Raw genomic sequence first — 27824 nt, forward strand, 5'->3', positions numbered from 1 at the left:
GCACTGGGGAAGCACTGTTGAGCCCATCAAGTGCCACGTTCTGTCCTTCAACAACCAAACTCTTTATATCTTAATGCCAACTGGGAGTCACACACTCACGGGCACCTATCTAATACACACACCCACGGGTCAACATGCCCTTCCAATCATCCACCTGTCTGATACATAACATTCCATTCTTACATTAGATAACCAAACCATACATTTGTATACTATAAACAGTCATAGCAATACTCTGGTTTGGGGGAAACATTATACCACCATAACATACCATACCATAACAAAGCATGCTGATAAGCCAATAGGCATGCTGATAAGCCAAGCCATAATGTGATGGGAAAGACCCACTGAAGCTAGAAATTCCACTTCTGGAAGTGCAAGGCTCTTCACCTGAGAGATGGACTGCCAGATCCATGTGATTATTGCTAAAAATGAGTCATCCCAACCCATCCCTCTGATGTTTTGGCAGTTGAGGCTGTTCTACATTCAAATAATAAAGGTCACACCCTATCTCTCTCTCCCACTTACTGTCAATCTTTTCATTATCCTGTCGCAATAAAGGCAAAAAGCACAAAAAGTATACTTTAAAAAAAAAGAATAAAGGTCTTAGAAAAGTGAAAAACATTCAGCATTTTTTTGTTAATAATGTGTTTCCTTCAGAGTCAGTCTACCCCTATGCAAACAAGCACTTCAGACTTGTAAAAAAAGAAAAGAATATACCATGCATGTGTGAAAAGAAACCTCATTTTAATCTTGTGCTTTTCAAAAGAGCTGGCAATGCTCCTGCAAAATGGCCTCTGCTGCTGGCCTCTCATAGAGCTAGCCGTCGGCCCGCTAACCTCACTAGCCGTCGGCCCGCTAACCTCACTAGCCGTCGGCCCGCTAACCTCACTAAAACAAGGCAGTCAAACACCATCCTCATTCAGAAGAAGCTAGCAGTCGGCTTGCTAACCTCACTAAAACAAGGCAGTCAAACACCATCCTCATTCAGAAGAAGCTCACAAACGCTTCACTCCATTAGTAATACTACTTTACGATTTGAAGGCACTTCATGTGAATGCACTTTGCTTAGCTGCTAGAGGCTATGTAGGAGACAGTAGGCTTATCTATGTGTTCCAAACCGGCTGTAAAACATACAAGAGCATATTTCACTACAACTAGAAGTATTGCATAGTTACACAAAGAAAAGGTTGTATCATTATTACTATACTCATTATAGTGGTGATAAGTGAACTGTAATATTTCTACATACATCTGAGTGCTGTGTACACTTGTATATTATTAAACAATCAAATATACAATATCAGAACAGTACAGCTTATTGTTACATACTTGACTACAGTCATTCATATGATATAATGTATGTTTAAAAAAAAAACAATATTGTTAGCAGATATAAAATATTTGTTATTAAAAAATTTCAAATTAATGGACTTCCTCCAGTGTTTTTGACAATGTCTTTTAAAAAATCTTACAACAGTCTCCCTATATTCCTTCATATCATATTTGAACATAACAGATCCTGAATGTCCATGGCACAGAGAACGGAAGAGTAGCAAAACACAACCACAACAACAAATATTTAAATAATTTAAATGTTATCAATAATACAATGAAAATAGAATTTTAGGGGGGATAGACACTTAGATTAATCTATTTAAATTAAGGATTTTGCAATCATTACTTCATTTTAATCATTAAGAAGTCATCATGAAGAAATGAATGGAAGTTTTTTGGGAAATATGCATGAAGTTTATCTTCTCCTCTCTGTGCATCCAATAACCCAGTCTGACACCGCTAGCCTAGCTTCGCATAATTCACTAGAGGTGGGTTACACCAGTTAGCCTATAGCTAGCCTATAGCTAAAAGGGAGCTACCTGGTGTAACCCACTTTCCAGTGAATGATGCTAGGCTAGGCTAATGGTGTCAGACTGGGTTATAGGAACGCATAGAGAAGAGGGTAATAGGGTATGTATACTTTTGTCTAACTCTGGGGTAGAAGCTAATTTCCCAAAAAGTGAGCGTGTTTCTTTAAGAGGGAAACGTGAGCCACACTCATCCAAAATATGGATAACGTCAGTAGTTCAGAGGATCAAGATCACTCCATCACAGCGTATAGCCACTGCTGCCTGGAATACCTCATACACTCCACCCCACCCCTGCTGAGTCCAGGCCTAAAGAGGTTCCAGCTCTATAGAACACCCTTATAGGATTCAGATTCTAATAAAGAGGTTCCATCTCACTAGAACACCCTTATAAGATTCAGGTTCTAATAAAGAGGTTCCATCTCACTAGAACACCTTATAGGATTCCGGTTCTAATAAAGAGGTTCCATCTCACTAGAACACCCTTATAGGGTTCAGGTTCTAATAAAGAGGTTGCGGTTCTCTCTTAAATGGGAAATTTTCAATGGTGGCAGTATGTGACTGAGCCGATTTTCCCAGCTGGAAACCCTGACGAGGTGGGTCTGTTAGAGCGCAGCTGGGTCATGGGCAGAGTAGCATGCAGAACATGCTGGGTCCAGTTTGTTTGAGACGTTCACAAAAACTTTTTCTTCTGCCTTCTGCCTTAGAAAAGCTTCAAAACCAATTTGATATATGTATACAAAGCTTGACACTGGACTTCATATGTGATGTGTGAGCGCTGCTTTCGTACTAGTCAAAGGTCCGAATAAAACTGCATGGGCTTTAGCATGAGCAAACTTGATTACTGGGAAATAAAAGTCACAACTCACATGGTCTTCACCTTCACGATTTGAAATCCGTCTGTATACTACGCATCTTCACATGGACTTCAACATCACACCAGACTAGATACTGACCTTGACTTAGTTTGAACATCACCACGTGAGGCCAATGAAACTGTACAGGGGGCCGACTACAGGGAGAGCAACCATACACAATGACAACCAGTGTAAACAAGAGGAGAAAAGTACATGCTTAAGCAACTGAACACAGGCCTTGCTTCTCCAGGGGGGGGGGTGGTGAGGCCTCGGGGGGGCAGCAGGGGAGTGGTCAGGGGGTTAGTCCAATGGTGGACTCTAGGGGGCGCTAACAGCCGTGCTCGTTCTCCTCCATGCTCATGCTGCTCTTGGAGGTGGTGGGCGAGGCGGATGAGAGCAGGGGGTCCGCGCCCACGGGGGACAGATTGTCGTCCATCAGGATGTCGTCCAGCTTGGAGGAGGAGGGCGGGGCCTTGGGCGCCAGGCCGTACGCCGTGGGGTCGCTGCCGTTAGGGCTGTGGCCGTCGCTGAAGGAGATGGTGCCGTCGCTGAGGTCCAGCGTGGTGGGCCGAGACGCGTCCAGGCCCTCGTGGAGGTGCGTGTGGCCCGGGTACAGCTCCTGGTTGCACTCCCCCAGGGCCGGCTCCTGCTTGATGCTGCGCGCTGACAGCTCTGAGGCGCACAGGGCTGAGGGGACGGCCGCCAGGCCATGGGCACGAGCCTGCATCTCCAGCTCCTACAGGGCATCGCCACGGAAACGCTTATCAGCACACAAACAACTGAGCTACGCCTACTACGGCCTCTTTATGGATGTAGTTAAACTCGACTTACAATCAACAGTTGTACAAATGAACATCGTAATTAAAGGACTGTCTTACTTAAAGGACTATCTGGATGCTCAAGCCTCCTTAAAGCCCTCACAGAAGAAAACAAGTCACCATGACTTCATCATTTTGAGTCGGGTACAACGTTGACTTGTCATGTGTGTGCAGAGCCACACACAGCTCCCCTGAGTTCTCCTCTAAGTGTGTGAGTGTGTGAGAGGCAGGAGTTCTCCTCTAAGTGTGTGAGTGTGTGAGAGGCAGGAGTTCTCCTCTAAGTGTGTGAGTGTGTGAGAGGCAGGAGTTCTCCTCTAAGTGTGTGAGTGTGTGAGAGGCAGGAGTTCTCCTCTAAGTGTGTGTGTGAGAGAGGCAGGTAAGTGTGTGTGTGTGAGAGGCAGGTAAGTGTGTGTGTGTGTGAGAGGCAGGTAAGTGTGTGAGCGTGTGAGAGGCAGGCACCGTACCTGTATCCGCAGGATGAGGTGGCGGTTGGCGTGCTCCAGCTTCTTCTGCCGGGTCTCCAGCTCTTTGGAGCGCTGCTGCTCTCTCTGCAGCTTCCTGATGTAGTCCACGGAGGCTTTGAGAATGGTGCCTTTGTTCCAGCGCATATCCCTGCAGGGCAGCGTCGGTTAACACACGCTCAGCTGACACACACAGATTGGACTGGACGGTTAACACACGCTCAGCTGACACACACAGATTGGACTGAGCTCCAGAGGGCCTGCAACATGCTTGCTCCCATAAAAGGGCGTGGCCCTCCAAGCAATGTTCGAAGAAAGGAAGCAAACTTACGGGTCATTCGATTTAGGGATTAAAGTCCCCAGTTCCTTGATGCGGTCGTTGATATTGAACCTCCGCCTTCTTTCGACTGGCCAGGGGTGTTGTTTTGCACCACAGGGAGAGAAGGAGAGAATAATTAGTGACCAGAGCGACGATATGATGTGAGAGATGATGCAGATACTGTGTCCCTCAAGAGGTCATTTCAGGGCCCAGTTTCCCAGAAGCGATAGTAAGCTTAAGTAGTTCGTCAAGTCGATTTTGCCCACCATTTCCCGAAACCATCGTTGCTTAAGAAAGTAAAAATACACACAGATTTCCGTGTGCCCCAGAGTTGTCTTAGACAGCTAGGACAAACGAAGAAATAAGAATATATTTATCAAGTCTTTATGACATTTAATTGTAATGAATCATCTATTAGATGAAAAACGCCAATACATTTCCTGCTCATAAAAATGTGATTAAAGCGGGCATAATTGCAATGTTATGAAACAAGACATTGCCAGTACGGTTTGTAATTCGATTCGTCTGAGTGTATGCAATAGCAGCTGTCATCTGATATCCCCAAAATTAGGGGATATTTCAGAACTTTTATCATGGGCAGCTCCCCTCAAGAACTTCTTAAGAGCCGTACAAATGCATTCACGGTACAGTCATGTTCGAGAAACGCAAGGAAAAGCGTAACAAACATTTGTTAGGTCAGTCGTTAAAACACTCGTAACAACTAAGATCCATCGCTTTCGGGAAACCAGGCCCTAGTCATTTCTGGTCAATGAGAAAGTGTGACATACTCAGGTTATGATTGTCTTTTTTCTGTCGTTCCTTGGCCAGTGCTCTGACTTCTGCTTCTAGGCAAGAGAGAAAGAAGGAAACACAAAGGATAGCTGTAATGGTTGATCTGACAACAATCTAAACACACTCCCGTGCACATTACATCTGAAGAACACAACAGTGGCTAAGCATGACATCAACAAGCAAAAGAGGGTCTAATGACTCATAGCCACTCAGTGGCCCTAGCTTTTTATATCATGTAATGTTATTTCACATTGTGTCTGAATGACCACACGTACCTACAGGGAACCCTTCAGGCCTTTGATAGTTTTCAAACTTGCCACAGGATCCCGCCTTGTCCAGCAAGTGCAGCACGGCTGGAGAGGGGGTCACTATTTGGCACATGATATGTCAGACGTGTTTAAACATAACAACTTCACTATAATGGAGAGGGGTCACTATTTGGCACATGACATGTCAGACGTGTTTAAACATAACAACTTCACTATAATGGAGAGGGGTCACTATTTGGCACATGACATGTCAGACGTGTTTAAACATAACAACTTCACTATAATGGAGAGGGGTCACTATTTGGCACATGACATTTCAGACGTGTTTAAACATAACAACTTCACTATAATGGAGAGGGGTCACTATTTGGCACATGATATGTCAGACGTGTTTAAACATAACAACTTCACTATAATGGATAGGGGTCACTATTTGGCACATGACATGTTAGACGTGTTTAAACATAACAACTTCACTATAATGGAGAGGGGTCACTATTTGGCACATGACATGTCAGACGTGTTTAAACATAACAACTTCACTATAATGGAGAGGGGTCACTATTTGGCACATGACATTTCAGATGTGTTTAAACATAACAACTTCACTATAATGGAGAGGGGATCACTATTTGGCACATGACATTTCAGACGTGTTTAAACATAAAAACTTCACTATGGAGAGGGGATCACTATTTGGCACATGAAATTTCAGACGTGTTTAAACATAACAACTTCACTATAATGGAGAGGGGTCACTATTTGGCACATGACATTTCAGACGTGTTTAAACATAACAACTTCACTATAATGGAGAGGGGTCACTATTTGGCACATGACATTTCAGATGTGTTTAAACATAACAACTTCACTATGGAGAGGGGATCACTATTTGGCACATGACATTTCAGACGTGTTTAAAAATAAAAACTTGATATTTCAGACGTGTTTAAACATAACAACTTCACTATAATGGAGAGGGGGGTCACTATTTGGCACATGACATTTCAGACGTGTTTAAACATAACAACTTCACTATGGAGACGGGGGTCACTATTTGGCACATGATATTTCAGACGTGTTTAAACATAACAACTTCACTATGGAGACGGGGGTCACTATTTGGCACATTATATTTCAGACGTGTTTATTGTTCGTTGAAAACATAACAACGTAGCTATGGTGTGACAGTTCAGAAGATGGTGTACATAACATAACGTACACGGTGGTATTAGACAGTTTAGTACAGCGCATGTTCAAAAGGCCTGGAGGGTGTTTGAGAACACAAACTATCTTCCATCTTAAGACTTCCGACAGACCAGCCGATGTTACCTTAGCAACCACCGGCTGACAATGCCCTTCAGCACACACACACACACACAGTCAGTTTTATGCTCACCAGAGAATTCCCTTTTGATGTTGGGCAGGCTGGCAGGGCAGGAGTTGCTGATGGTCAGGCCGTGTGGCGGCATGCCCTGGTTGTTGTACATGTCCAGGAGATTGGCAGACACAGGAATCTGTGGAGATGAATGACCGTCAGACACCCAGATGGAAGCAGAGCCCAAGAGATTGAAGCTCCTGTCCCCCAACGATGGCAATTTACTACAATTTACAAGAAGGGCACATTCCCATGTTGAAAGGCACAACATTATTTGTCACTGGTGTATCGGTCATCTTCATATGGTCAGTACAGTGTTTCCTCTAGGATGTTTTTAAGCAGTGGGGGCAGGCCCGTCCGAACCACCCCCCCCCCCCCCCCCCATAGCCTATAATTTAGTATGAAAAGTATTTGCTTTAAAATATGAATTGCTTAAAAATACTGCTAATTTTATGCTGTTTAACAAATGTATAAATTGTGCACTGTCGCTTTAATTAACGTTTATTTCTCAATGATCTTCTGCCTGCTCCGCTATGGCTAGTGCTGTACCTACGGCTGGGCCCTCTCACAGTTTTTAAATGGTCAGTAGTGGGAACTACTGTTGCCTTCATGATTTCCTTTTAAAAGTTTCTTATAAGAAGGAGATATCAGTTATCAACAATCACAAGCCAGCTGGAACCTGCGGCTCTCTCTCCCTCTCGTGAGTGCAGACGCGTTCCCAATTAAATGGATCGCACGTTCACGTTAGATCTGCTGCAAAGGAGATAACTAAGAGTTAACTTAGTTTAACATGATGTTATCTCTATTTAACATGATGTTTTGACATTGACATTGCAAACGTTCTCTAAGGAGAATGAAAAGCAGTTTGCAGTAAGGCTAACCAACGTCGTCTCTATCGCAGGAAAAAAATAGCGAGCAGCCTGATAACCAAATGAAATGCTCGGCGGGCCGGATGAAAATGCTCGGCGGGCCGGATCCGGCCCGCGGGCCGCAGTTTGCCGACCCCTGGCCTAGGCATTCTGTAGCCTAATTCGTTAGAAAATAAAAAAAAAGGTTGTACTTCTTTTTGCTAATTTATTTTCACATTTAGCAACAAGGGTAACAAACGTTTAGGTCGTGCGGCCTTTGTGCGTCTGTGTAGCCCAAATCATTAAAAAATAAACTTTTCCGTGTCATACAACACAACTTACTTTAACATCATTACATCTATTACTACATCTATAGATTATTTCCAATTTGTATTATATTAGTGACTCACTTATCGTTTTAATGTTTCCAGATGTTTGATATCAGGACGTGAGCTGTCAGAACTGACCAGTTGAACGTTGTCTTATTAAAACGGACCCACCGCGGTGACGTTTTTGGTGGAGGTGTTTAATAGTGACTCAGAAGAAAGCAAACGTTTGGACAATAAGCACATCAACACACTATGTGGAGGTAAACTGGACAGCCCCAAACCTCTGAATAGTTCTGCTTGTTGTTAAATTGCAATGTTAGCGGCCGCCAACGGGGGTGCATAATGTCGGCAGGATCATTTAAAAGGCAACTGCGACTATTGTGCGTCTGCCCCATTTCTGATACCGTGGGGGAAGAAAATTAAACCGTGGCAGGCCGCCACTACCAAATCAACATAGAGGAAACACTGTCAGTAGTCTATCGCTTTTCCATATTTACTTAGTACTGGACATTTGGGGGACACACACACTAAGAACTCTGATCACTGAGAATGATGTTGCTCAACTTCTGGCATTTCCACAGGAGTGTATCTCAGTGCTGCCGTGCAGATGGCAGTCGCTGGCAGTGCCCACAGCTGGCGCAGAGGCAGCTGGTACGGTCCACTCGTGGAGGTAATGAGCGGGACTCACTCCCTCCAGGTGTTGATTGGGACGAGACTGCTCCATATGGTCTTTAATTAGGCCCCAACACTGATGTATGATCTCACAGCAGAGCGCACAACGCCTTCACTAAAGATCTCACAGCAGAGCGCACAACGCCTTCACTAAAGAGACGACTTTCAGCAGCCTCCACTGTGTGCCTACAGCACCACGCAGGGACCGTGCTTATACAGCACCACGCAGGGACCGTGCTTATAGCCACTTCAGTGTCCTGCTTATGAGGCGTATCCCAATTTGGATCATATTTGGGATATGGTGTTTACATGAACACAGAGAAACCTGCTTATTAATGTCCCTGTATACACGATGAATACTAGTATCCCAGGTACCAACAATAATGTTCTACCCTGCATGTCCAGCATCTGTCTGGGATAAGGTGTATACATGGAACAGTATTCCAATTGCTTTTGGAGTACTCCAGCTAGCATTGGATTTCTCAAAAGCGGGATAAGGGGGGTTAGTGGATGTTTTACCGAGTTGCCCATCTGAAGCCCCGGATCCATAAGTCCGAGGATTTCATCGTTGTAACTGGACTCCAAGCTAATGATGTCATCAATGACATCGTCCATCTGGAATTACAAATACAACATGTGACACATTATTGTGGGCACGCGTTATTTCCCTTTCTATGCCTGTGTGTATATCATGTGGTGTGTGTCCGTACCTCCTTCTCTGTAGAGTTGAGGGTCAGTAGGGCCATAGGGCTGTTGGGGGCGCTGTTGCCCGGCCCGGGAGGCATGCCCCTGTTATCCGCTCCCTGGTTGGGGCAGGGCAAGCTGACCGCCTGGGACCCGAGCTTGCTCAGGCTCACACACGACTGCTGGGTGGTGGACAGGTACGCTTTCACCTGCTGCCGCTGAGCCTGCTGGATGTGGTACTTGGTAGGGTTCTCAAGGTGTGTGTTCACCTGACGGAGTGTGTGTGTGAGAGAGAGAGAGAGAGAGAGCGAGAGAGAGAGGAGTTAAGTCAACTTATAGATACAAATGACTGTTCACAGAAACAAAATCTGAATATCAAACAATTGTGATCATGTAGTATGTAGAACAATTCTGTCAACTTCTCATGAAAAATAGCAGTGTTGCTTTTTCCTAATACAGTCAGCTTTGCAGATAAAAGATTACTGGAAAGCTAAATCAATGATAGGCACCCCATTCAGCACTCAATATAGATACAATTCAAAACAACGAATTAAAAGCAATTGGAAATCATTTCAAGACAAAAAGTCACAACTAAATTGAACACAACAATATTTAGGAATTCAATATTCAATTCATAATTCTAGAATATTAATCAATGAGTCTCTATTACCACTACAATCATAGATATTTGTATCTATGACTACAATAATATATCTGAATCAATGGTAATGATGACAGAGGTAATTTCTTCAAATAGTTTCCGGCAAAAATAAATCAATTCAGCCACACCTGATAGTAGTGATGGTAGGATGGTAGCATCTCCATCATCCTTCAGAGTTTTAAACGAAGAAAATCCGTCCGTAATCCAAGAGCAACTAGCAGCATACGCCAAACGCTGTCACTGAATTCTTTAACTCTTCACAACATTGCAAACAAATGTTGAGAATCCTCGTCATTCAAGACGCTTTTAAAGGCCAAGAAACCCATTCGCTATGCACTAATCGGACCGAATAGGAGATACAAAGGAGTCGTTTAAAACTCTGTGTTGGTCCATACAAGTGATCAATTTATGGCTTTATGGCCCCCTCTGACGCTATCCCCCACAACTGACGCTCTTTTTTACACGAGGCAACTTGTCTGCAAATTGACACTTGCCTCAGGACAGGAACACAGACAAACAAACAAACACCAATTCTTAAATTGTGAGAAAAAAGATAATGGTAGCCTATAGCTATAATGTAGAGGAATTTGAGCTCAACCATACACCATAGGTTTCTATTGCAATTTTCTTCCTTGAGACAATTTATGGGATAATTAAATAATTGCTACTGACCGGTTGCGATAAAGTTATCGCTCCTATTATTATTGCTCCTAAATCGCCTAATGTTTTTAACAAGTGCCGTTGCAACAGTTGCCGTTATAGTAATAATATCAACGCATAATTGGCATGCGTTTCAGCAAATCCTAAACATTAGTCTTCTTTTTGAACGACAAGTACGGGGATGTTCTTTTGGTTGTATCAGAGAATGTCTAATAAGACGGGCTCTGGTGTGCAAATGTTCAAACTCACACGCGGAAAAGCATGCGTTAGCATTCAAGGAAGCTGTTGTTTACCCTGAAGTCGCTATAAGTAGGAGTAACAACGCTATGGATTTCAATAAATTCACCAAAGTAGCCTGTTTAGCCTATCCCTTCAAACAACTATCAACCGAAATGCTAAGGTATAGGAGTAAACGGGGCAGTGTTAACGCAGCCTGCTCTAAACTCACACGCTGATCAGAAGTGTGAGATATTATAGAACAGTGGTGATTGCAAGTTAGTCTGCAACTTTTTGCTGTTTTCAGGCAGAATATAATTTGCTATATTCCCATTTGCCACAAGGAATAACGGACACGTTTTCAAGTAGGCCTAAAGCTAAGTTATTATGTAGGTTATGACGCATACCCGCATAAGGTCACGCAGATTCTTAAGTACATTTATTCTTTAGCAACTTCACCTTTCTGTTAAATGATTGAACGCGTTTCTATGTTTAACTCTGCCGGAGTTATTTTGGGCGCTTCCCTGCACGATGTCTCATCACAAGACAGTTAACTCTCATCACAAGGCACTTAACTTGTGATAACACAGCCGGTTACACAGTTACCAGGGTGGTGACTAGACCAGGTCAGTCTGCAGGAGGAGGCCGGCCTAGTTCCAGCCCGAGGCCAAGCAGAGAACTCGAGGTGTAAAAAGAATCACACACATGATAATAATGGTTTCACAACTCTATGGGTTTAGCAGACACATACAAATAACAACAATACAATAGTTACATTTAACAGTAAACAATTTAAAAAGTTGGTAAGACTAAATTAAGGAGAATAGCAATAATAAACAATAACAATTCACAATAGCCTAATGAAATAAACAAATACTATATTACACAAACCAAACCATAACACATAAAATGCTTAATAAACTAAGTGCATGTTGAACAGATATGCCTTTAGACCCCTCTTGAAAGACCCAAAACTAAAGTAAACTATCTATGAACATTTCTGTGACAAGTGTGAACAAAAACGAAACTGCTGACCACAGTAATGGATTAGCATTCTTCAACACTACACAACCCTTTTTCCAAAAGTTATTTTCCGACCACTTCCTCCAAATTAGACACTGATCTTTACCCTCTGACTTGTCACACTGGGTGATCTATGGAAGTGGCGATTAAACAAAATCTAAATCAAGAAAGAAATGTGTACTTATCAATTCATTAAACCTTACTCACAATGCCTTGTACTTACACTAGATTAACTACTTGCTCAAAAATGTGACCTCCATTGGGCATAATCCAGTTATGGATTATATAACTCAATCTGCAGCACAGAAATTGAAATGCATTGTATTTCCACAAACTCACAAAAGCAACTCCTCCACAACACTCACTGCACATGTGCAACTCACAAAAGCAACTCCTCCACAACACTCACTGCACATGTGCAACTCACAAAAGCAACTCCTCCACAACACTCACTGCACATGTGCAACTCACAAAAGCAACTCCTCCACAACACTCACTGCACATGTGCAACTCACAAAAGCAACTCCTCCACAACACTCACTGCACATGTGCAACACTGTGTCACACTCTGGGGGGCGATGGGTGCAGGAGCAGGACATGATCAGCTCCAGTTGAAAACGTTTCATAATGGCCATTAGTAACATCAACATGCCTTAACCTGCTAATCGGCCCAGACCGGCACAGACTCGGGAGAGTAAATGGTGCGGAATGTTCACTCGGAGCATTCCTGCTGTCTATCCCAGGCAGGCCGTGTCACAGGGCAGCGCTCCTGGAGTCTACTGACCCATGGGGGACCCGGACGGCATGATTAGAGACACACATCAGCGCACATCACACCCATTTCACTCAACCGTGTGTGTGTTTGTGTGTGTGTGTGTGTGTGTTTGTGTGTGTGTGTCTGTGTGTGTGTGTGTGTGTGTGTGTGTGTGTGTGTGTGTGTGTGTTCTGTTGTAGCTATCGCAGGTTTAATCACTGTGTGTGTGTGTGTGTGTGTGTGTGTTCTGTTGTAGCTATCGCAGGTTTAACCACTGTGTGTGTGTGTGTGTGTGTGTGTGTGTGTGTGTGTTCTGTTGTAGCTATCGCAGGTTTAACCACTGTGTGTGTGTGTGTGTGTGTGTGTGTGTGTGTGTTCTGTTGTAGCTATCGCAGGTTTAACCACTGTGTGTGTGTGTGTGTGTGTGAGTGTGTCTGTGTCTGTGTGTGTGCCTGTGTGTGTGCATGTGTTTGTGCCTGTGTGTGTGCCTGCGTTTCGTTTGTGCCTGTGTGTGTGTGTCTTTGTGTCTTTGTGTGTGTACCGCCTTCCTCTCTCTGACACCAAATGAGGACTGTACGTCATGTGGTCTCTGGTCAAATGAACAGCATCCATATCTGTTTCAGGGCTCGAGGGCGTGTACTAGGGTGTATGCCTTGAAGCATAACCGTCATTTGATTGGTTGGTTCTTTGCGTTGCTGTCCGTTGGTGCAGCATGTTGAACCCCACGCTCCTCCTCTATACAATATGAAGCCCATGCTGCTCCTCCTCTATACAATATGAAGCCCAAGCTGCTCCTCTATACAATATGAAGCCCATGCTGCTCCTCCTCTATACAATATGAAGCCCATGCTGCTCCTCTATACAATATGAAGCCCATGCTGCTCCTCCTCTATACAATATGAAGCCCATGCTGCTCCTCTATTCAATATGAAGCCCATGCTGCTCCTCTATACAATATGAAGCCCATGCTGCTCCTCCTCTATACAGTACAAGTAGATAGATAGATACTTTATTGATCCCTAGGGGAAATTCAGTCACAGTAGCATACAGACATACACACACACATTCACTAACAGCAGAAAAAGTAATTAAAAGTATATAATATAAAAAAAAATACAAATTATACTAACTAAATAAATAAATAAATAAAGTAATATGAACCCCACACTGCTACTTGGGCAGTCGTGGCCTACTGGTTAGGGTGTGTGTGTGTGTGTGTGTGAGTATGTGTGTGTATGTGGCCGTGGCCTACTGGTTAGGGCTTCGGGCTTGTAACCAAAGGGTTGCCGGTTCGATCCCCGACCAGTAGGAAAAATGTGGGCGGGGGAAGTGGTTGAGTGTGACAGAGTGCAGCGCATCTGTCACGGACAAAGGCAGTTTTCCCGCTGCAGCACGAACAATGACGCTTGTTGAATGAATATGAAAGCCCATGTATTACGATATGTGTCTGGTTGTAACATTGATTGATGACATGTGAAGTTGTGTGTGTGTGTTTAAGACCTGCTGTGTGTCAAAAAGCAAAGGTAATTCCACACAGAAACATGTTTATGTGAGTGTATGTACGGGAAATGAAGACGGAATATGCGTCGGGCCGACTGTAGCATATTCTATCTGAACGGTAATGTAAGCGATAAGCGCGCATTTGTAACATCAATGCTTACTAGCCGATAGAGAGAAATGTTAGGTCTGTATGTGGAGATATGCATTAACCCTTTAGGCGCCAGAGGTTTTTTTTTTAAACGTTCGATTTTGACATCTTCATTTCAAAAGGCTATATCTTAAAAGTGATAAGAGATAGAGACTTTCTGTAAATTAGAGAAATATTAAGGATGACCCAAAGTTTATGTAGAGATTAAATGTTTATATCTAATTTGCATATTATGACGTCATATGGTGGCGGCATGTTTGAATGATAAAATGCACCACTTCTTTTTCCCCAAAATGTCCCTCACCTTCTGTATGCTATATTGCACAACACTGAATGCTCAGGTAAATAGTAAGTAGTAAATAAACTGTATAAATCGTTACTAATAAATGGCAGAAACAAACCAAATGCATGTAGCGGTAGGCTGGCCTTTTGCTGTAGAGATTTTCCATTTACTACATACAGTAGGCACTCTGATTCCATGTATGGGGCACATATATATTATTCAGATGACACACAAACACAAGTAGACAAGACCTGTTTAGTTCAAAAGCTCACTTGCCACGGCAAGGCACAGATCAGGAGTGAGATGACGAGACAAGACAAGAGACAATATTAGTATTTTTTTTCTTTTTGTTGTTTTTTTTTTTTTTTTTTTTCTTAGCTGACAAAGACACACACATCACAAGGACATGAACACACAAAAAAAGAACACATAGTCCTAGTGTATGTCCTAAATGGTCAGGGAAATAGGTAGCAAATCAACAGTGTAAATCATTACTAATAAATGGCTGACAATATTTTTTTTATGTAGCAGGCCTTTTGCTGTAGAGATAATGACTCCCTATCCCTATCCATACAGGGCCGGCATTCCCATCATCTTGTGATAGACTATGCATGGCCTAATGGCTCCCCTGCCCCGTGTCACCACCTCTGCTCCTGTTGCAAGCAGCATGGCCAGCTATGCCTCGCGCGCGCCGAGTGGAGAGAATTTGCGCAGCTTGGACTAGGCCTACTGTCATTCTCATTGCGACTCCCCACACTGCCTCTACGTTCCCCCTAACTGTCCTATGAGCACTTCGACCTCGTCTAACATACCCAGTGGCATTAGACAAAGGCTCCACCACGTTACTGTCGCCGCGATTGTGGAGAGGCACACGGTCAGAAGACAGAAGCTAACGCTATGGACATTAGGCTACCTCCAGCCTCGTTTGCCACACCACTAACACGCCTGCTAACTTCCCGATGAACACTCCAACCCCGTGAAACATTATTCCCACCACTGACATTGGGCAAACGATTCAACGTTTGTGCTTGGTGTAAGCTAAACTCTCACTTTGCCCAGCTGCATCATTGCAAGGCAGGGACGCATCTGAAGCCTCACTAAACGAATCACCGTCATTTTCTGAAGGCAGATATTCCCCTTCAGAATCAGACGTACGCGAATAGAAGACCCAACACTTTATTTCGGGTAAACTTTTTTGATGGCATTAGACGATAATCTAATGCAAATACTCGCTGACGTTGACAATATTGCTCTGATAAAGTGGCTCACACGCACACTAGTTCCGGTATTGCACGCACTGATTCAATGCGCTGTAGCACGAAAGTTTTGTTTAAAGCATGACCTTTTTTGGACTCGGGGATGATGTATGACATGTCTGTGGAGTGGAGGTCGAACGAAATATGACACCCTATTTGACTAAATCGGCCTTTTTATTCAGTACCGCATCGTGTCGAGTAAACTCGACCGTGGCGCCTAGAGGGTTAACATGCTTACCTGTTGCCTGCTTGTAGTGTCTTCCGGGTATGAGAGCTGAGGTGCGGGGCAGGGAGAACTTTTGTGCGCTCTTTTGTGCGTTCTTTTGTGCGTTCTTTTGTGCGCTCTTTTGTGCGTTCTTTTGTGCGCTCTTTTGTGCGTTCTTTTCGCGCTTTGAAGTGAGAAGCGCTCATTGGAGCAGGGGTGTCTAGACGGTTTAAATTTGTTTCCTTAATGAGGTTTTGTTGGGCATGATCGTAAGTGCACATGAATGTTTCTTAGTAATGTGTATTGTCTGGATGTTGTGTTGGTCAAAATATGATGCGTATGTGTTAAATATCGTTACATGGTAGAGACCTGTGTTTTAAATGGGGGCTATTTAGCTCAGACAGGAGATTTCCTCTGTAGCGAGATGTCATGCCAAAAGACCTCAGAGGTCGGCCTAGTTATGCGTGGGCAGCGTCTCTGTGTTTATTTCTTATTTTGACTAAGTGTTTGTTTGTTTGCCATCATTGTTTTGTTTTGTATTAACCTGCCGGCAGCCTAACAAAAAATAATAATAATAAAAGAAAAGCCTTTTGACCACAACGCAGCATTTGTACATCCTTCAGTCTGACCCACCATCCGCTCGGGCGCACTCCTTTACATGAGCACTGCTCTCCCATACCCACATCCACGGCTGAAGTGCCCTTGAGCAAGGCACCTAACCCCTCACTGCTCCCCGAGCGCTGTAGATGGAAGCTCACTGCTCCGGGTTAGTGTGTGCTTCACCTCACTGTGTGTACACTGTGTGCTGAGTGTGTTTCACTAATTCACAGATTGGGATAAATGCAGAGACCAAATTTCCCTCACGGGATCAAAAGAGTATACTTACTTATACTACTCCTCTACACAAAGCATGAAGGGGGACGCTACAAAGTGGTTTAGTCCAGCAGTCAGTTACATATTTGGATGACTATATATTTGAACTAAGTCCATGTTAATCTGTCTGACTAATTCAGATGGGTAATTACTCATTTCTCACATCTTCCATCTCAGATCCCATGATAGAGATCCTGAGTTTGTAATTCAAACAACATGCTGTTTACTGTAGATCAGGCCCAAGGTAAGTCCTGGAAATGTGGTTAGTTGAGGAATAAGGCTTGTCTGTTGAGTGCTTGATGAAAGTCTAAGTGAATAATGTAGTCAACAGTACGCAAGCCATCCTCTGGTTCACTTGTAGCACAGATGTACTGAGGCACCTCTGCACTGACTGAGAGAGATTACAGAGGTCTTGTAAAAAATGAATACAGCAGCATGTTGATTTCCACAGAGAAAACACGAAAATACAGTAGGTGATTACATAATGCAATAAATACAATGAAATATGTGATTACATAATGCCATAAATACAATGAAATCTCAAAGATCCTAAACAAGATAGCCAGTGGGTTTGCTCTGTGATGTCACCTTTCTAGACACGTGCGAAGCTGCAGAGCGATGCAGTGCCACCACTACGTACCACTGACCGCTCCACACAATAATGCCCACGAGCCTGAAAAGAGCGAAGCCGCAGTTGGCATGAGAGAGGAATAATGCTCATGAGCAATGAGCTTTGATCGTCCTGCGAGAGAGAGCGAGAGCCGCAGTTGGCATGAGAGAGGAAGTGGGCACTGGGGATTTCCCCGAGTAGGTCATATGCTCCAACACTGCTGCATGCTGGGTAGTGGTCATCTTCTCCAACACTGCTGCATGCTGGGAAATGGTCATCTTCTCCAACACTGCTGCATACTGGGTAATGGTCATATGCCCCAACACTACTGCATGCTGGGTAGTGGGCATGGGGGGGGGTCATATGCTCCAACACTACTGCCAGTGTTGGGCAAGTTACTTCAAAAGCGTAATGCATTATTTATTACTTGTTACAGGAAGCTCAAAGTATTTTGTTACATTACAATATTACTGTCTTTGAATTGTAAGGCATTGCACTACGTTTACATAACTTTCACCAAAATAACAGGAAATATGGATTTGGTGTTCTCAATAGATCTTCATGTGTTCAATGCAGCTCATTACACGGCAGGAGGTGATGTGATATGGCATAATGACTGAGCTAGGCTTAAGGCTAACAAAAGAACAATATTATGGTTGCAGTTATGGCTCATGGGACAATGTAGGCCCCAAAGGCCAAAGGTCACTCACAACTTAATATAGTAAAATATAGCCATAGTGAAATTGTATGTTGACTTTAAATGGTTCTCATCATTGCTGGTTGCCTTTCCTTGCACTTACAGTGGTGTAGACTTAATGCAAATAGTTTGAGAATAATGGCTACGATCTTTGTCTGTAAAAGCAGCATTTCTCAATTTTGGATTAAAAAGCAAAGTAACTTCAGTTACTAAGAATTGTACCGAGTAAAATATTACTGAAATTGTATTGGTAATGCCTTACAATACTACATTACAGCAAAAAGCAATGCATTACTGTAATTACATTACTTTTTTAATGCATTACTCCCAACACTGACTACTGCATGCTGGGTAATGGGCATGAGGCGGGGGGTCATATGCTCCAACACTACTGCATGCTGGGTAATGGTCATATGCTCCAACACTACTGCATGCTGGGTAGTGGGCATGAGAGGGTCATCTGCTCCAACACTACTGCATGCTGGGTAATGGTCATATGCTCCAACACTACTGCATGCTGGGTAATGGTCATATGCTCCAACACTACTGCATGCTGGGTAATGGTCATATGCTCCAACACTACTGCATGCTAGGTAGTGGGCATGAGGGGGTCATCTGCTCCAACACTACTGCATGCTGGGTAATGGTCATATGCTCCAACACTACTGCATGCTAGGTAGTGGGCATGAGGGGGTAATATGCTCCAACCCTACTGCATGCTGGGTAATGGGCATGAGGCGGGGGGTCATATGCTCCAACACTACTGCATGCTGGGTAGAGGGCATGGGGGGGCATCTGCTCCAACACTACTGCATGCTGGGTAATGGGCGGGGGGGGGGGGGTCATATGATCCAACACTACTGCAGTTAGCAAAATGCAGTTAGCGTCTAACCAGAAGTGCAAAAAAGTAGAAAAGTGCAATGTGAACAGTCTAGACAGGTAGTGCAGTATGAATAGTCTAGACAGGTAGTGCAGTGTGAACAGCAGACACGGGGGAGTCACAATTTTTAGGACTTGAGACTTGCTTGATCAACATGTATAAAAGACGACTTGACTTTGACTTGCTATTCATGACTTGAGACTTGACTTTGACTTGAGACAAATGACTTGAAATGACTTGACTTTTTTTTTTTCATAGATATTAAGGAGTTAACTTTACGATTTACGATTTACGACCTGTCATTGTTACCAAGTGACGTGACAGACCAACAGCAAGTTCCAGATCAAATGAGACAGACTGAGGTAACTTGCAAATATAGAAGGCTCTACTTTTATACCAAACATAATAAAGTTTGGTTAGCCAGTCACAGATGAACAGTGTTGGGCAAGTTACTTACAAATCGTAATGTATTATGTATTACTTATTACTGTCATTTCAAAGTAATTTGTTACATTATAATATTACTGCCTCTGCATTGTAAGGCATTACACTACTATTGTATTACTTTTAAGTTACTTTTACCAAAATATCTAGAAATATGGATTTGAAATTCTAAATGCAGTTTATTATGCTCAATGCAGCTCATTGCACTTCTAATGGAGGGCGATGTGGTATAACATAATGACTGAGCTAGGCTTAAGGCTAACAACAGTAGAATGCAATAGGCGCAGTGGTGGTTGATGATGCAATACAAGGAACAATCATAGCCAGAATTTTGTTAAAAGCAGACAAAAGGTCGAAGTCTGGTCAATTGTGATAGAAATGCTGTAACTTTAGGCTTAGGCCTACTCATTAAACTCAACAGAGAGCCACTACCTGTATATTGTTCCCAGAACTGGTCAAGACAGACCACACAGTGCCGCTGCTGGCCATTGTGGTGCCCTAACTGGTGAAATACAGTATTAACCCAAGTATGTCATCATATGGTCAACTATAAAGATGTAGGCTAATCTGCCTGTTCCCAGGGATGGGTAGTATTTCTGAAACATGTAATATGTATTTCAAATACAAAATAGTATTTTGTCATTTGTATTGTATTGGGTTGAAGGAAATGGCTCTGTATTTTGTATCAAAATACTTTATTGGTGTGTATTTTTGTATTTTAAAAATACTGCAAAATACTATATGTGAAAAACACTAAAAAAAGTAGATACTACACACAGGTGTAATGAATAATTGGTAATTAGGCAACAATGTTTTATTTTTATCGCAATCAGCTAATGTGAGAACAGCTGTGTTCAAAGACACAGCTTTTCAGTGACGGCTATTGTTGAAGCATCAGCTCTGGTCTGAAGCACTGGTGTGAAGTCATACGCAAGTGAAGATTAGCAAGTTTACCTGTGCAAGTTCACATAAGGACACCGACAAAGGCAACCATGTCCTATTGTCTCCATGCCAATCTTTAACAGAAAAAATGTCCGATATCTCAATGAACCACAATAACCACATCAATAGATGGTAAGGTGTTGAGTGTGTTTGAATTCCCTTCCTTGTAGCATCCTTTTCTGCATTCCACAGTGGGGACAAGTTCACCTTGTTTAATTAAATAACAATTCTATTTCCTTATTAGCTGCATAGGTTGGAGATATTAAGGTATATCAAGTTTCTCACATACTGGAACTTCAAGATACATAGCCTTATGATTTTCTTATTCAGTTCTGCACTGGACTTGAATTACGAAATTCGGCACAGATGATTTTGGCCTATTGATTATAATGTGGTTAATTGAAAGCTCTGTCAGTCGTTTTGGATAAGCATCAGCTAGATGACTAAATGTAAATGTAAATTCTTGAATTATTCTTCTGATCACACTACATGAACTTGCATACAGTGTACTATTTGGTATGACGGGCCAAATTGTATTGTTTTTTACTGTTTTAATAGGCTAAATGTTTGGGATAAAAAAAGCTTTTTTTGCAGTGCTTCCATACTTCCTTGAAAAAAGTATTTTGAGTATTTTCTAAAATACAAAAATACAGTATTTAATTTTGCTACATAATATGGTTACTGTGTTTTGTAGTTTATTTTGATACATTCAAAATGAGGGTATTAGGTATTTTATTTTGAAATACATTCTGATGTATTTTTGCCCTATTTATGTCTGTGAGTGTGCGCACATAGCATGTGTTACATTGCACATTATGGCAAAGGGGCCATGCCGCTCGTTATACGTTTCACATATACACATATACATATTCACAAGTATATGTAGCAGTAAAATAAAATAGAAATGCATGAATAAATTTAGATTAAAAAGCAATAATTGTATGAAATACAGCTTGTTCAGGAGTCTCGAAGCTCCGAGTCAAGTCTGAAGTCTTTTGAGTGGAGTCGCAAGTCAAGTCTGAAGTCACTGTTTTTGCGACCCAAGTCCAAGTCCCCATCTTTTTTACATTTCTATCCCTTCATTCTCTTTAATTCAAGTTCACAGCACGAAGCTGACATGAAGAGCATTTATGCTTTATCAAGAATCAAAAATGATGTGTCATTAAATGAATTGTGCTATTTCGCGAGGTATAGAGATCTTTCGGTTTCACACACAAAGTGCACTTAACTGTTCTTCATATCCTAGTTGTCTCTGACTAATTGAAAATAATGAGCGTATAGGCTTATGTCCATTGAGTCAGTTGCAGCCAGCCACAGTCATCTTCAACCAGTAACAGGAGATATGTTCTGCTATTTGCGCAGTTGTTTGCGAATATGTATCAAAACATAACACCACTTAATTTCAGGTTAAAATGCATTGTAATGTGCGTTACTGAAGTTTGTACCGAGTAAAATATTACCCAATTGTTTTTTGTAATGCCTTACATTACCGCGTTACAGCAAAAAGCAATACATTACAGTAATTACATTACTTTTGTAACTCGTTACTCCCAACACTGCAGATGAAGTATCTGACAACTCAAAGAAAAAATTAACAGCATTCTGTACGGTCTGCAGTGCGCAAATTAGCAACATAACCACCACAACGTCAGAAGTTAGTCATGTTAGAAACCTAACATTGAGTTTGAGGCATGTTAAGAGTTGGCTGTGAATCGATTATGCTTTTTAGCTAACAGGATATTAGGTTAAAATGTGTGAAATGGCAAAGTGAAACATTTTCTTGTCTAAGTATAATCTTGACATGCTAGCAAAAGCGTTGGCAATTTAAGGCAATGTGACCTAAAGCAAGCCGCTCTCCTTCTCTCTTCCATGCCTGTCCCATACGTTACAGCCTACAAGTACCAACAGTCACTTACTAAACTGCATAGAAGTGTTTTAGCTTACTTCACGTTAGAATTATGTATAATATGATATGGCATTGAGGGTCCTAAACCCTCCTAAAACCTAATGTATCACCGTCGCGCTTGTCAAAGTTTGGCAGTGAAATTGCTTGTATTCTGGCTTACAGTAAAACCCACTTCACTTCTCTTCAAATCCCCTTCACACTTAAATTGGAGTGCAGAAACTGATAAGGCATCGAGAAGTTGAGAAATCGTCAGTTTGGGCCGCAGCACAAGCCAGGCCTCTGTTGGGCGGCCCATGAGCAGCAGCGGCCGAGGCCCTGGGGCAGTAGCCTCTCTTGCGGTCAGAAGTCAATGACACAGCTCCCCATCCCCCCTCTGAGGGGGAGACAACAAAGACGCATGTCTTCTAATGCCCCTCCACGGCGGCAGCACGCTCTCTTTAGATGTCCCGCTGCGCCCCAGGCTACAGAGGAATTAACAAGAATCTGACCCTCCCAACAACTCACACAAACTGAAAGGCGGACTTTGTTTGTGTTAGAGAAAAAACGATTGTGGCACTTGCATAAAAGAGGTTTGCAGTGGAAACTAATGTTAATATTAGCTGCATCAATAAAACATATGTACTGACACCATTATCTTAGGAGGGCCAACCTCCTCAACAAGACGACTGTCCCCCTCAGCAGTCTCTCCACAGAACACCACGTTATATTACAGAACACCACATTATATTCATATCAAAACAGCAAACATCACTGCCTTATATTCATAGTATAGAGGAGGAGACTACAGGGCACTGGTGCAGTATAGAGTGACCAGAACCATATTTCGTGCAATAGCATTTAAATCACACACACACACACACACACACACACACACACACACACACACACACACACACACACACAAGCTGTGTGCTGAAATAATAAATATGTGCCAATTCATATTTTATACTTTATAAGTGAATGTGTGTATTTTTTAATTGTGTTCACATTTCTTCTCTGTGACAGAGCTAGTTGTCATCACAGTATGGCGGATGAAGAAGTGTTTCTGCATGCTGGATGTTTCTCAGAATAGCCAAGCCAACACATTCTCCCTGGCCAGCTGAAACAATGAGGCTTTTGTTTTATTTTCTTAAAAGCATGAACTCCAGCATTGTCCAGCCATCCAGAGGTCCCTCCCGCCCCACACAGCTACGCGGCCTCCTCAGGTACTGAGGCTGTTTGGATGAGTAGAGAAAGCTACATACAAAACACTAAACGTTCACCCTTATCTCTAAAGAGCATCCACATTAAACAGCCGCCGCAGAAAGTCACGTTAACATGTCCAAAGGAGCAGAGTGGCGTCTGTCAAAACCATAATCACAGGCAGCTGACTTCAATTTGGTTGCTTTCTGTTAGCCAACCTTAGACAATAGGGTGGCAGGCCTGGCAGGTCACCTTTCCAGATCTTTTCTTTGCTAGTCGCTGGCCTTCTAGCCTTGATGCCATCCGCTGTGGAACAGCCCTGTTCTCGCTCATTGTTCTTTCTTTAGAAATGTCAGTAATTGGCGAGAATCCCTCGCTTAAAGCTAATAACAATGTCCAAGTCTCAGGATATGATCCTCCATTCATTTGAAAGAAGTGTGCTTTCCCCTCCTCCGCCGTGCTCAAATACGCTGTGGAATGAGAGCGGCGCTGCTAATTAGCAGCATTCTTGCCTGCATTAGCGTGCGGCGTGCGCTAAAACTGTGCTTGCCTTTGTCCAGATCCCTAAACTGATCTCCTACTTATTTCTCAAAGGGTCAGGGGTCACTTGGCTAATTAAGGGACCAATCAGTCTTTAGACAAACTCATCTGAACTTAATGTTTTCACTTTTGAGGTCCAGTGGCTCTGCCTGGTACCCCTAAGCTAATTTTACGTAGCTTTGTGAGGGTCCTGCTAATCTAACAGGCCGGCCCAGCCACACAGCACTGGGCAGGAACTGAGCTCTTATTTTGGTCATTCAGTCAATGAAAAAAATGCCCATAAGCTCCTTTCGTGAAACCCCCCCCCAGAAGTCCAGAAAAAGGTCTCCCTCTTGTCACCTCTCCTGCCACACTAAGAGTGCTAAAGACATAAGCTCTGTTTGTCTTCTATGAGTGCTGCTATTGTTTCAGCTAACGTATGTTTTTTTAGCACTCAGTGACTACTCAACGCACCTAGCCATGTCTACAGCAAGGCCTCTGATAAGCTTTGAGGCGGAAAAAAAATCCTTCGGTCATGAAACAAGTAAGTAGAGCCATTGTGCCTCTATAGTGAACATTGGCCCAGCCCTTCCACACAGGCCCCTGATAAATAGAGCACTAACCAGAAGCACTAACTAACTCTTAACTAAAACCCCCTTAATGTTCCCTTGCTTCCCACCACTGCTTAAATTATAAAGACTATCATATTTTATACAGTTATATGATTTCAATATAGCAAATGGCAATCAGAAGTGTCACAATGATAGGAGGGTTTTCTATTGTCCATTACAAATATAATATATAATATACATATAATATGTAATAATATAATATAATAGAATAGAATTTAATAATATACCGTGTTATTGCTACAAACTGTACATGATGAACACCCAGACAAGTACCAAACAGACAGAAACACACCTGCAGAAATGACTACAGTGGTCAACTTCCTGGAATGCATGAAGTAATAACTAAATCTCACATCCATAACAATACTAACATAACAAATACTGTATCCACTAGTTCTTGAGCAGTATTGGATATCCACTAGCTCTTGACCAGTACTGGATATCCACGCGCTTTTAACAATTTAACTGAACTCTGCAGATACAAATCAGATGCTGATGTGACAACTAAATCAACACAATTCCATTTGGAGATGCTTCTGAACTCATTAGAAATTCTAAATGAATAATATTTAATTAGGCCTGCTTACGCTCTCAACAGAAAGAGTTGCATCGAGAAATCGTCACTTTCAGTGCTTCCAAACAGCCCAAGAAAAAGACAATAGTACTACAAGAAGTCCCTCTACAGATGAGTTCAGACCGCGCTAAAGTCCCTCAATAGATGAGTTCAGAGCTGAAGTCCCTCTACAGATGAGTTCAGACCGCGCTAAAGTCCCTCTACAGATGAGTTCAGAGCTGATTCAGACCGCGCTAAATGCGCTAAATGCCACCTGTTCAGAACTGTCCCAGTATGTCAGCGGCGATCTGGAGGAAAAGAGCTGAAACGGCCGAGCTTACCAGACAGGATGTGCAGGATGCGCCCTCAGATGTGCGGCTGTTTTGGGGAGTAATTATCCCAGTGTGTCTGGAGGACCAGCGCTGAGCCTCCTCTCCCACCCCACCCCGCCGGCCAACACACACCCCACCCCACCCCACCCCACCCCGCCGGCCAACACACACCCCACCCCACCCCGCCGGCCAACACACACCCCACCCCACCCCGCCGGCCAACACACACCCCACCCCACCCCGCCGGCCAACACACACCCAAAGCCATGAGAAGACGTGAGCGTAGCTGAGCAAATAGGATTAAAGAAGCTAAATCCAAAAGGCTGGAGCACAGCATGCATTAAAGAGGAATTCTCTGGGGAAACATAATCCCTATGTGCATTTAACACACTTCACTCTCTCCTCCTACCCTCACACACCCTCACACACACACACACACACACACACACCTCCTCCTCGGACTTTCTCTTGTCTTTTCTCAAGCACATATATCACAACACGACCATGTCCTGCAGACTTGCACATGTCCACAATTAAGGCATTAAGTCACTGCCCACACTGCTCACTGGCCAGCAGACAAAGCCCAAGAACCCACCCATATCCAGAACCCCCATACCCAGTACATACCCAGAGCATACCCACAACCCACCCATACCCAGAACCCACCCATACCAGTACATACCCAGAGCATACCCACAACCCACCCATACCCAGAACCCACCCATACCCAGTACATACCCAGAGCATACCCACAACCCACCCATATCCAGAACCCCCATACCCACAACCCACCCATATCCAGTACCCACCCATACCCAGAAACATACCCACAACCCACCCATATCCAGTACCCACCCATACCCAGAACATACCCAGAACCCACCCATATCCAGAACCCCCATACCCAGAACATACCCAGAACCCACCCATATCCAGAACCCACCCATACCCAGAACCCACCCATACCCAGTACATACCCAGAGCATACCCACAACCCACCCATATCCAGAACCCACCCATATCCACAACCCACCCATATCCAGAACCCACCCATACCCACAACCCACCCATATCCAGAACCCACCCATACCCACAACCCACAGGCCTCGGTAAGCTTGGCATGACCCACTGAACTGGTCTACAGCATCACACACACACACACACACAGGTGTCGATGCCCTCTAGGTCTGTCCAGTCAGTATGTATGTTATGTCTGTCTAGTCAGTATGTATTTGTAGTTGTTTACCCAGTCAGTATGTATTTGTAGTTGTCCAGTCAGTATGTATTTGTAGTTGTTTACCCAGTCAGTATGTATCTGTTGTTGTTTACCCAGTCAGTATGTATCTGTTGTTGTTTACCCAGTCAGTATGTATTTGTAGTTGTTTACCCAGTCAGTATGTATTTGTAGTTGTTTACCCAGTCAGTATGTATTTGTAGTTGTCCAGTCAGTATGTATTTGTTGTTGTCCAGTCAGTATGTATTTGTAGTTGTCCAGTCAGTATGTATTTGTAGTTGTCCAGTCAGTATGTATTTGTAGTTGTCCAGTCAGTATGTATTTGTAGTTGTCCAGTCAGTATGTATTTGTAGTTGTCCAGTCAGTATGTATTTGTAGTTGTCCAGTCAGTATGTATTTGTAGTTGTCCAGTCAGTATGTATCTGTAGTTGTTTACCTTCAGCACCTCCATGGGCACCTGGGCAGAGGAGGTCAGGCTGGGCGAAGCCGTCACGTTGATGGCGGGCGTGTGTCCGGCGTTGGGCGGCCGGGCGTAGGGCGAGGAGGCGGAGTTGGCCTGACGGCGCTGGAGCTCCCGACGCTCCTGCTCCTGTAGCTGCTCCCTCATCAGCTGCTGCCGCAGGAGCACACGCGAGCTCACACTGGACACACTCACCGGGGGCCTGGACGCACCATGCTGCTCACACGGAGTACTGCACCGGCCACCACACCGGCCACCGCACCACAGAGAGAGAGAGAGAGGGAATGGACAGAGTTACTACACCGGCCACCGCACCACAGAGAGAGAGAGAGAGGGAGAGAGAGAGAGAGGGAATGGACAGAGTTACTACACCGGCCACCGCACCACAGAGAGAGAGAGAGAGGGAGAGAGAGAGAGAGGGAATGGACAGAGTTAGATGATGTACACCACAGAGAAATAAAAGTGGAGAAAGAGAAAGAATGTAAGAAGAAAGAGAAGAGGAGAGAGAGGGAGAGAGAGAGAGGGAGAGAGAGAGAGGAAGAGAGAGAGAGGGAGAGAGAGG

The 27824-nt window shown here is 43.5% G+C and overlaps 1 protein-coding gene across 2 annotated transcripts in view; it reads right to left on the reverse strand.

Moving 5' to 3' along the window:
• Window positions 1–96: 96 nt before the first annotated feature.
• LOC143115384 (microphthalmia-associated transcription factor-like) overlaps window positions 97–27824 on the reverse strand; it is a 53835-nt gene continuing 26107 nt past the window's right edge. For both annotated transcript variants that reach the window (XM_076277377.1, XM_076277378.1), the window contains exons 2-10: window positions 27239–27494; window positions 9319–9561; window positions 9128–9223; window positions 6781–6898; window positions 5388–5480; window positions 5109–5159; window positions 4333–4408; window positions 4005–4152; window positions 97–3458 (exon numbers count right to left, since the gene is read on the reverse strand). In XM_076277377.1, the coding sequence (XP_076133492.1) occupies window positions 3051–3458; window positions 4005–4152; window positions 4333–4408; window positions 5109–5159; window positions 5388–5480; window positions 6781–6898; window positions 9128–9223; window positions 9319–9561; window positions 27239–27494 (1489 nt within the window). In that variant the 3' untranslated portion in view covers window positions 97–3050. The remainder of the gene's footprint in view (window positions 3459–4004; window positions 4153–4332; window positions 4409–5108; window positions 5160–5387; window positions 5481–6780; window positions 6899–9127; window positions 9224–9318; window positions 9562–27238; window positions 27495–27824) is intronic.

This window comes from Alosa pseudoharengus, unplaced genomic scaffold, assembly GCF_046254945.1.
Source record: "Alosa pseudoharengus isolate Yale_2024_CS ecotype anadromous, Long Island Sound unplaced genomic scaffold, YU_APseudo_1.1 YU_APseudo_1.1_scf_9, whole genome shotgun sequence".
Lineage (NCBI taxonomy): Eukaryota > Metazoa > Chordata > Actinopteri > Clupeiformes > Clupeidae > Alosa > Alosa pseudoharengus.